Source organism: Ahaetulla prasina, chromosome 1, assembly GCF_028640845.1.
Source record: "Ahaetulla prasina isolate Xishuangbanna chromosome 1, ASM2864084v1, whole genome shotgun sequence".
NCBI lineage: Eukaryota > Metazoa > Chordata > Lepidosauria > Squamata > Colubridae > Ahaetulla > Ahaetulla prasina.
In genome coordinates, this window is record NC_080539.1 from 276442125 (window position 1) to 276453199 (window position 11075).

At 41.4% G+C, this 11075-nt stretch overlaps 1 protein-coding gene across 1 annotated transcript in view; it reads right to left on the bottom strand.

Moving 5' to 3' along the window:
- SPON1 (spondin 1) overlaps window positions 1-8954 on the bottom strand; it is a 388936-nt gene extending 379982 nt beyond the window's left edge. Inside the window, exon 1 of the mRNA XM_058160540.1 lies at window positions 7984-8954. Coding sequence (XP_058016523.1) covers window positions 7984-8221 — 238 coding nt within the window. The 5' untranslated portion in view covers window positions 8222-8954. The remainder of the gene's footprint in view (window positions 1-7983) is intronic.
- Window positions 8955-11075: the final 2121 nt, after the last annotated feature.

Here is an 11075-nt window from a genome sequence, read left to right on the forward strand (position 1 = left end):
TTATTATACCAACAATTATATCAACATCTGTATTGTGCTTAGTTACAAGTCCATGTTAAATAGATATGTTGCTGCTGCTACTACCAGTACTACATTTATTAAGTGACTCAGTTCAACTGCTGTGCAAATACAGCCACTAAATTCAGTAGGAGCTCCCTAAAATCTCCTCTTAATCAAGCAGCTAAATATTTTAGATTTGGCCAGAGTAAAACTAATTTTGCTAAACTTTGGCCATTTGGGCTAATTATTTATTGGTTTTATACAGCCAGCCATCTTAAATATGTATTGTTGGATGGGTGACAATAACCCACAAACATTTTATCTCTACTTCTACCTCTACCACTACCTCTATCTATCTATCTATCTATCTATCTATCTATCTATCTATCTATCTATCTATCTATCTATCTATCTATCTATCTATCTATCTATCTATCTATCTATCTATCTATCTCCATTTTTATCTACATATATCTTTGAACATAAAGTTAAAAATAATTATAATACAGTAACTGAGGCACCACAACAATCTCACAACTTAGCTACACTTATATGGGGCTCAATGACCCAGTCCAGTGTCTGGGGGAGACCAGATCTTGTGAAGGACTAGAGCCCTCTGAATCTCAGGGGGGAAGCTGTTCCATAGAGCAGGTACTATGACAGTTAACATTAGGTTTAAGAGCCACTAAAAGCAAGAAGAAACCTGCAATGATTAGTTCATTGTCTAGGTCAGAAAGATGCATTTGTAGCATCATCCACTGAGGGATGGCTGTATGTATTCTTCAGAGAGAAGAAGGAATGGAGTATACTTTCCAATTAGTTGTACTAGTTGATATTGTAGAAAATAATCCCACAAATGCAGACAAACAAGTTTGCCAAAATGGGATGTCTCACATATCTTACCATCACGTAGAGAATACTAAGCTGCAATAAAGCAAGTCTTATATATCTCCCCAGCTATCCATGCTGATGTTTGCTGTGCTTAATAACCCTTCTGTTTTCCCAGTCTAAGGTAGATTTATCAAGCCTGCAGGGAGAAGCAACTATCTTTTTCCATTTGGTTTTGCTCATTTTCTCATAAGCTCATATAGTTGGGGATGGAGGTGGAAAAGAACAGCCATAGTGGCTTCATTCCCACTTAGCTTCTCTGCAATTTCAATGTCATCTTGGTACAGAAAACTGATTAATTAACCCCATGGTCAACAATCCCCTTGATACAGCTAACTGAGGGGACTTTTTTTAACCCTATGAAAACTGACTCTGTTAGGGATAAAGCTTACCTGTCCAGGGTCTGACTAATTTCATTCTGGAATCCACTCATCCCACTGACCAATCAAGCCAGTCACAAGGGCAATAGCTTAGAATTATATCCAACCGATTGTAGGGGGAAATCTATTTCTCTTCTCCTGTTACATCCTGTCTGCAATGACCAGGGATTTCCTAATTCGGGATATGAGAAGTAATATGAGATCACCCAAAATTTAGAAGACAGGAACAAAAGCAGAAGCAAGCTACTTCCTACTCCCAACTTCCTTTCTCTAATTCTGTTATAATTCTCTTTTCCTTCTGAGATCCTGTATCTCAAACCTGAGATAAATCAAAATGAACTGTATTATCCCCATCTAGCCATCATCCAGAATTCTGCAGCTCATATTTACTAAATCTATCTATTATGGGTTCTTTCTGTAGAACCACAGCTCTGTAGAACAATTCTTCTACTGTGCAACCCTGCACTACTGATCACTTAGATCAGTGATAGCCATCGCATGCTGGGGGTAGGGCAGGGGGGTCACGTGCACGCATGCCCACACCCATAATTCTATGTGCCCCACCCCTGCACATGCGTGTGTGACACACACACACCCCACTCCCCCCCATTCCTGGCACTCAATGGCCCAGTATGTCCCACCAGAAGCTGGCAAATGGGCCATTTCTGATATCCAGAGGACCTCCAGGGGGGTGAGGAAGGCCGTATTTACCCTCCCCAGATTCTTTGACAGGCACTGGAGGCTGGGGACAGCAAAAAACAGGCCTTCCAGTCCCACCGGAAATTGGCAAATGGGCTGTTTTTGGCCTCCAGAGGACCTCCAGGGGGGTAGGGAAGACCATTTTTGCCCTCCCCAGACTCCTAGAGAGGCTCTGCAGCCAGATGAGAGAGCAAAACAGGTCTTCCCCACCACCCCCTGATGCACGACCTTAGATGAACCAAGAAAGATATTCCCACTGTGGAAGGGACTAATTACAAGCCATGCTTTTCAATGGAGTTGACATTCCTCCTGCCATGTGCATAGGAAGGATCCATAATACTATATCCACATTTGCTGTCGGAGTAGATTTTACAAGGTTCCATTTGATACTGTCAGGCTGAACATACAATAAGAGAAAGTTTGGACAAAATCCCAAATCTTATAGAAAGAATCAAGATAAAATATAATTGATTCTTCTTTTTTCTTCCATTGTAGTACTCCTTCTCCTCACTTCAAAATATCAGAACTCCCACAATATCCTGCCATATACTGTTACTAATATCTTACTCTTGGCCTTTCTTTAAAAAAAACAAAACCAGCCCTATGATAAAGAACAACAGTGGGAATCACATTGAAGAAATAGAAACAATTTGCATTATTGTATATAAATAGATGGGGAGCCGTGGCTCAGTGGATAAGACGGTGAGCTTGTCGATCAAAAGGTTGGCAGTTCAGCGGTTCAAATCTCGAGTGCCGCGTAATGGGGTGAGCTCCCATTGCTTGTCCCAGCTTCTGCCAACCTAGCAGTTCAAAAGCATGTAAAAAATGCAAGAAGGAAAATAGGGACCACCTTTGGTGGGAAGGTAACAGCGTTCCATGTGCCTTTGGCATTGAGTCATGCCGCCCACATGACCACAGAGACATCTTCGGACAGCGCTGGCTCTTCGGCTTTGAAACAGAGATGAGCACCACCCCCTAGAGTCGGGAACGACTGGAACATATGTGTGAGGGGAACCTTTGCCTTTATATAAATAGATATTATATAAAGCTACTGTATACATTTGAAGGTGCTTTTGCTCAATCTGCATTCACATCTTTATAGTTTTATTTGCAGTACAATTATAAACTATTGTGAAGAGTGTTATATTTTAGCCAGAGCAATATGAGGACACCTACACTCATGATGCCAGCAAGGTTAGCCAAAAAGAGCCAACATTCACTTATGCTAGTTCTCAAGGGAGAATTGAGAAATGGTATAGGTCAGTGATGGTGAACCTTTTTGGCACCGAGTGCCCAAACCAGAACGCACATGCACTGGAACACTGGAAACCTGAAGACCAGCTGGCCAGTGCATATGCGCACGCCGGTCACCTGGTCTTTGGGTTTCCAGCACGCACGAAGACCAACTGGCTGGCGCACACACATATGTTGGAAACCCAAAGACCAGGTGGCTGGCACACATACGCACTGGCCAGTTGGTCTTTGGGTTTCTGGTCCTCCTGCGCGTGCGAAGACCAGATGGCCAGTGTGTGTGTGCGCACCAGAAAGCAGAAGATCAGCTGGAGACGGTGCACATGCCCACAGAGAGGGCTCTGCATGCCACCTCTGGTGTGCCATAGGTTCGCCATCACAGTTATAGGTGCTTTGCCTGAAGAGGCAAGAGGAAAATGAAGACCAGCTACAATAACATAATCACATACATGTTTATGCCAGCAAAATGTATTTGGTGAAGCTCATCTGTAGATAGGATTGCAGCCTCAAATTAACTTTATTTGAAGGGATGTCTCCCAAATTATTGGGTTCACCTTCATGTATTGCCAGTGGTGTTTCCTACCTTACATTCTATTTGCAAGGTGAGAGAATGTGCTGTTGTTATTATTTACTGAAAGATGCCTCTTGTCACATTGTAACCTTCCTCATTTTTTTTATGACAGCTTCTCTTTGGATTTAATGGAAGTCAAGGACACTAGATCCAGTGGAGAGACTATTGCATAATAAAAGACAGGACACCAAGATACTTCCATCCACCTAGGGCCGGTGAATGGCGCAGGCTGGTAAGGCCTGTTATTAAGAACAGCCTGTTATTAAGAACACAAAGCCTGCAATTACTGCAGGTTCGAGCCCGGCCCAAGGTTGACTCAGCCTTCCATCCTTTATAAGGTAGGTAAAATGAGGACCCAGATTGTTGGGGGGGCAATAAGTTGACTTTGTAAAAAATATACAAATAGAATGAGACTATTGCCTTATACACTGTAAGCCGCCCTGAGTCTTCGGAGAAGGGCGGGGTATAAATGTAAAAAAAAAAACAAAAAACCTATGCCTTAAAGTTAAGTACTGTACAGTCCTTCCCAAGCCAGTTGTAGATTGTAATGTTTACCCTTCCTGGCCAATTCTGGCTCATCAAGAAAGGCAAGGTTGGGGGGGGGGGTGCATGTGTGTATCTCCATAGATGGATAAGCAGTGCACTTTATCTCTCTTTTTCCACTATTGGGGATCAAAATCAAAATATTTGTGGCATAGAAATTAAAGGCAAAATTTAACTCAATGGTTCTAGAAAGTTCTTCTTGTACCCTATGACTATCATTGTGTTGTACCTTAGAATTCTTGATAAACATATCTTGTATTTTTATGTAAACTGAGAGCATATGCACCAAGACAAATTCCTTGTGTGTCCAATCATACTTGGCCAATAAAAAATTCTATTCTATTCTATTCTATTCTATTCTATTCTATTCTATTCTATTCTATTCTATTCTATTCTACTGTTTATCTGGAAGCTAGGTTCCCTCTCTCAATCCTTTCTGAAAAGTTTCTCTGTATGTACTCTCCAAAACCCCAAGATTTAGAATACGGTAATTTCTGGAGCACTGAGAGGGGTGGAAAGAGGAAGGGGAAAGTCTGCAATATTCCAAGGATCTCCTACAAAATGATCTTTCTTTTTTATTGTAAAAAGAAAGTAACCACCAACATTTTTCTTAGGGAAAAAAAAGTTTTTGAAAATCTTTGGCTCTATATCCTTCTAGAATCTTGAGAAATGCAATGTGGTAAGTTGCTAACAATTTCCTTTGGCTGGCTCTTTCAAACTAAAATTCTTTTGGAAAAAGAAAATTACTCTTAAACTTGGATAAGTAAATTTAGATGTGTAAGAGTGGGGTGGAGAAGAGTCTCGTTAATTTTAAACAGAGAAGGAGCCTATCTTCATCCACACCATTATTTTTCCATTCTCTACCACAGACTACCACACAATACTGAATAATATTAGATGATAGTATGGTAGTTTCTTTCACTGCTACAAAATAATCTTGGTGGATTAAACTGACCACCATTGATTATTAAAGGTTCCGGAATGCTTCCTGACATTGTGAACTCTGGGTATGAGCATGTGTTCATCTGTACCAATGTCTTTGAAGGCTGACAGCCTTAAAGTTCCTTCTGACCTTTGGAAAAGGGTCCATGAATGGATTTATCTAATAAGACACCATTGGTGAATGCAAAGTGTTTTATGCCATACTTCTGTTGATTGGGCTTCTTTCTTTTCACCTCAATCCAAAATTTTGTTCTAAGTGGACACAGCTGTTCGACAAAACATTCTCTCCATTTTCAATGCAGATCAAAGGCCTTCTTATAGGCCTTTCTTCACGAAATTGTGTACCACCTACAGTTATCAGGTACACAAAATTGTGTGCCACCTACAGTTACCAGGTACACAAAATTGTGTACCACCTGGTAACTGAAAAAACAACAACAGCAACCCAGCACAGGGTTGAAGTTGAATGAGTTGTGCTAATGGTCTGTTTGGCAAATGAAAGTGGATCTATATCTATACCTATGGATAGACTCAACATCTTGTTGATTCACTTGAGAATGGATTACATCTTTCTTATCCCAAAACAAGTGATTGTCAGCTAAGCTAAGCAGCAGCACTATAAGCAGAGAACCTCTTCATTCCTGTTCTTTCTGTTTGAAGAAGAGCTTCAGGCTCCAAATCATGATTTATTTTTCTTAAAAGCCCACAGAATGACAAAAACACCTGGGCTACTTCTTGGCATCAGGATTTTCCCATGTCCTCAGCCTCTGCTGCCTATATTTCACATTTCCCATCTTATTCTAAAGAACATTTCCTTGCTTCCTGATAATTTATAAGCTGTGTAACCTCAGTTTGCCCTTAATTTAATCAGCTGTTCTTGTTGCATTCTTTGCATTTTGATAAGACAATTTATGGGAGAATCATATTAAAAAAAAAGTAGTACAGGGAGAAAATCTGTTTCCATACAGTATTTAGCGTGATGTCATTCCATATTGCATGAGAGATACTTGTTAAATTCTTGTGACAGTTAATAAAAATAAAACAAAGTGACAATATTAAGCTGCTATAAGAAACAAAGTTGCACTGAATAATATTTTTCTCATTCTTGTTCCATCTGGCTAAGTTTTAGGAGATTTTTGGAAGGATTTTAGCTTTGAATGCCATAAGTTATGTTTGCTAAAATTTTGATACCACATTGTTTAAAATGCCAGCAGTTACAACCACAACCTCTAACAGTTAGTGAACATGTAAAAAGTCTTTGATTGCATTTTGTTGGAAAAAAATTTTCTCCAACTTTGTTTTAGGAGTTTGACAGATGTTTTCCTCCCATCCCACAACTTTTCAGATAAACCAAATCTTCATATTTACAGCTTAACAGCTGCAAAAAAAAAAACTCTAAAAGGCAGGAATCAAGTTGAGATATAGCAAAAAAAAGAGTTGTATATTTAGAGTTGTACGAAGAGAATATTAAGTTTTTCCCTATGTTTTGCTTCAACTACTTTTATTCAGCATTTTCCCACCAACCAAAAGATAGTGCTCTAATCACAAATGGTTTGTTGTTGATAGGAATCTGCTTTTATAAGAATAAGAGAGAGCAATTCAGGTCTTAATTTAGTTTAGTTTAATATGTCTCATAGGAGATGGATACATTATTTTGGTTGCTGTTTAACTAAGCTATAGGTTACAAAACAGTAGGAAATGTAGTGCCCAAAAAATTATTTCTACCATCAGCGCATTCTAAAGGAAGAAGTGATGACTTTAGGTTTAGGACTTGCTAATTCTTCCAAAGAAAGGTTTAAAAGATCTAAAGAAATTAAATGTTGGATCAGAGATGTTAAATCTGCTTATCACAGAATAAATCTGCTATGCTGGCTGAACAAAAGTGATTTTCTCCATTGTTTCATAATGGAGAATCCCTTATTCTCCCACTTAGAGTTATTTAGACTGTTCTTAAGACTCCCACCCTGAGGAAGGGACAAGTCCTACTTTTTTTCTTAAACCCTTTATTCCATTTCCTGAATCTCGGAAGGAATGGATGTTGGGATGGGGGGGTGGGAGGGAGAGGAGAAGATTTAATTTCTATATTTTCCTGTAAGACTGTCATTGCATGCTCCTGAGCACAAACAGAGCGCCCTGTCTTCATGCTAAATAGCCACCCCCAGCGATTTCTAAACAATAAACAGGCTTGACCCCTTTTACGAAGGGAAGAGGAGGGAGGGTGAAAAAGGAACCAGACTTTAAAGCAGAAAAAGGCCAAAAAAATAAATAAATAAATAAAAACAACCTGACGGTGGCTTCCAACAGCCTTCTTGACCAGTGTGCAAACTTTTCCTATTCCTCTATTATTTCACAGCGAGACAGTTGCAAACCGAGGAGGGAATCTCCCTGGCCAAGTGTGAAATAAGGTACGGCTGACAGAGAAGCGCGCAAGGGGCGATTAAGGTAAAAAAATAATACTGGCGCAGGTAGCAGAGGAGCTGGCTTCCCTTAAACCATGAAAGGCAAGGGGGCAGAAGGAGATGACTAGTAGTAGCCACGACCTCGGGAAGAATTAGAAAGAAAGAAAGAAAGAACAAGTGTTCTGGATTCTGCGACCCAAAGAGAGCGGGGGGAACAATCCCGAGAAACCTGACTTGTTCCCCCGGCGTTTACTCTTCCCCACGATCCGGCTCTGGGATCTTCCCCAAAAAGCGCCCAAGGTGGACTTACCCCGGTAACTGTTCCCGGGCTTGTAGAATTCCGGATCGCCTTCCACGCGGAGGCTAAATTCATTATACCCTTCCCTCCTCGTGCCTTGGGCTCGCAGGATCCGGCTGCAGTAGCCTTCGGATTTCGAGGCTCTCTCTAAGGTTTCGTCCGCCAACGAAGCCAATGTCACCAGAGGGAAAGTCCAGGCGAGCAACTGCAGGGCTCGGAAAGCAGGCGAAGAACGCCGGCGACGTCCCATCCTGCGGGCGCCTCCAACAACTTCGCAAAAATAAAAGCAAGGGAACGGCAGGGCTGAGCTGCGGCTGTCGAAATCACAAGGCGGACAGGTTGAAAGAGACGGCTGGGGAAAAGCTGCCCGCCCCCCTCCCAGCCGCCTTTCCTTTCCTTTCCTTTCCTTCCCTGCCTCCGGAGAAAGCGAAGCAAGCCACAAAAACTAACCCAACGCAGCCTTTAATCAGTTGCAGCTCAAGGAGGCTTTCGCCTCTCCTTCGCTTCTCTTCTCCTCCCCACCACCTCCCAAGCCTGGGGAGAGCGCGCGGAAAGGCTAAGGGATCCTTCTTTTTACACGGCTTTCTTCTGCTCGATCGGAAGGATCCGCTTAGCCTTTGCCAAAGGCAAAAGACGGGAGGAGGAAAGCGAGAGAGAGACGGGCTGATCTTGCCCAGCTGCGAAGTGAAGTGCGGTTTTGTTTCGCAGACCTTGTCATTAGCTGGTGTTTACTTAAGTCCGGCTCAGTTCGCGGGGGTCGGCGAAATAGCAGAGCTGGGTGGTTTGGTTGCGGGGTACGGCGCTGTCGTCTCCAAGACGTGAGCTTGTGTGTGTGTGTGTGGTGTGTGTTTGTGTGTCTGTGCGGGCGCTTGGATCGAACGGCAGAGCCTCGGAATTAATCACCTACATTCCTGCCTTAGTCTATAGAAACTCTGGAGAAAAGAGCGAGCAGAAGGAATGTTCTTATTGACCGCGCTCGTTCTCCCGGCCACCAGACACTGCAAACATTTGTTGCCGCCGATTTCTCGGAGCACATTGACCCCGAGAGAGTCACCCTCCGTGACATTAACCCTCCCTTCACCACCACCACCCGCCCAGTTTCTAGGATCTGGCTGGCGTAAAGTTTCTGAAGAGCAAACTTTAATCGCCTCGAGAAGAAACGGTAGGGGGAAAATTCACACCGAGAGGGTGTGCGCTAGTCTCTGCACGCTACGCGTTCACATGGAAGTCAATTCCATTGAAGGATGAAGAAGGCTTGCTGCAAATACACTTGGGACTAACATAAATTGGAACTTTAAGCTCCGATCGCTGTGCCGTGACCTAGTCCCCAAGCGGGGGTTCCCTAGCCCACTCCAATGAAGCCCCTCTGGAACTGAACAATCACTTTCATAGTCTCCCCTGGAAGAAAATACGCAGATATTCACAAAAGAGCATTCATCAATAGTTTCTAAAAAAGAAGCACAACCCAGCATTCCTGCACAGGAAGAAAAGTATTCCAGACTTCCCTAGAGGAAAAAAAAAAAGGCGAATATTGGTGATAGGAGATTCAGTTTTTAAGGGAGTAGAAACTATAGTCTGCAGACCAGTCAGTCAGTCTAGGGAGGTATAGTCTCCCTGGAACAAAAATCAAAGATGTAACTCAGTACCTTACTAAAGTAACCAACCCCCTGAATTACTACCCCTTTCTACTCCTACAAGTGGGGACTAATGACACAACAATGAATCTGAAAACAATAACAAGAGATTAAAAACAGCTAGGGAAGAAATTTAAAGAATTAGGAGCACAAGTGGTGTTTTCATCTACACTTGCAACAAAAGGGGGAACAACATTCAATGGGGGAGCAAAGGATTTTAGAAATGAAACTTCTAAATTTCTCTTAACTTTGGCTTAAAAACAGGTGTCATTGGCTTCCTAGACCATGGTTTGCACTACCTAGATGAAGGACTACTGGCAAGGGATGGAGTTCATCTCACAACCTTTAGAACCTAATTCCAAGCCAAACCACTAGATAACCAATCACATAAGGAGGAAGGGAGTAAAGAGAAAAAAGAAATAAAAGAAGAAAAACATAAGGAAGTAGAGAGTGATGGAAAGGATGGAAATCCCAGTTACAAAGAAGGAACATACCCAAGACCAGTAAAGGTCTCAAATACCTATACACCAACCCTCAAAATTTAGGGAACAAACAGGGTGAACTTGAAGAATTACTACATGAAGGCAGATATGATATAGTTGCCATTACTAAAACTTGGCAGGATAAAACTCATGACTGGAATGTACTGATAGAAGAATACAAACTTCAAAACAAACAGACCTAGCCAAAGAGGAGGTGGAGTTGCATTATATATAAAAGATCACTATAGAAATACACAGAACCAAGGATGAAAACCTCTTATAATCCATGAATCAATATAAAAGGGGGGGGATGACATTGCTATAGATGTATTTTACAGGCCATCCAACCAAGCAGAAGAAATAGATGAACTCTTTGCTAATCAATTAACAAATATAGAAAACATACCACAACAGTAATGGGAGATTTTAACTACCCTGATATCAACTGGGAGACAAATTCTGCAGAAAGTGGGAGATTGAACAGATTCCTAACCAATTTAGCTGACAACTTTGTTATCCAAAAGGTAGAGGAGGGAACTAAAAGAAAAACTATACTGGACCTAATTCTTACTAATAGAGAAGAAGTGATAGAGGGAGTTGAAATTGCTAGAAACTTGGGCAAGAGTGACCCAGTCATACTGGAATTCAATATAATGCAAGCACAAGCAATAGAATATAATCCAACCAGTTTCTTAAACTTTAAAAGAGCTGATCTTAATAAACTCGGACTCTAAGAAAAATCCCATATATAAAAATCCTAAAGGGCAAACCAACTCAAGAAGCATTACTAAAACACTAAAAAAATATTATCATAAAAGCCCAGTCCAACACAATACCACTGAAAAAGGAAAACAAGAAATCCAAGAAGAAACAGCATGTTTGCACAAAAATCTCACTGATAAACTGAAAGACAAAAAGAATAAGTACAAAAAATGGAAAGAGGGACACATAACTAAAGCAGAATATCAGCAAATAGTCCAAATCTGCA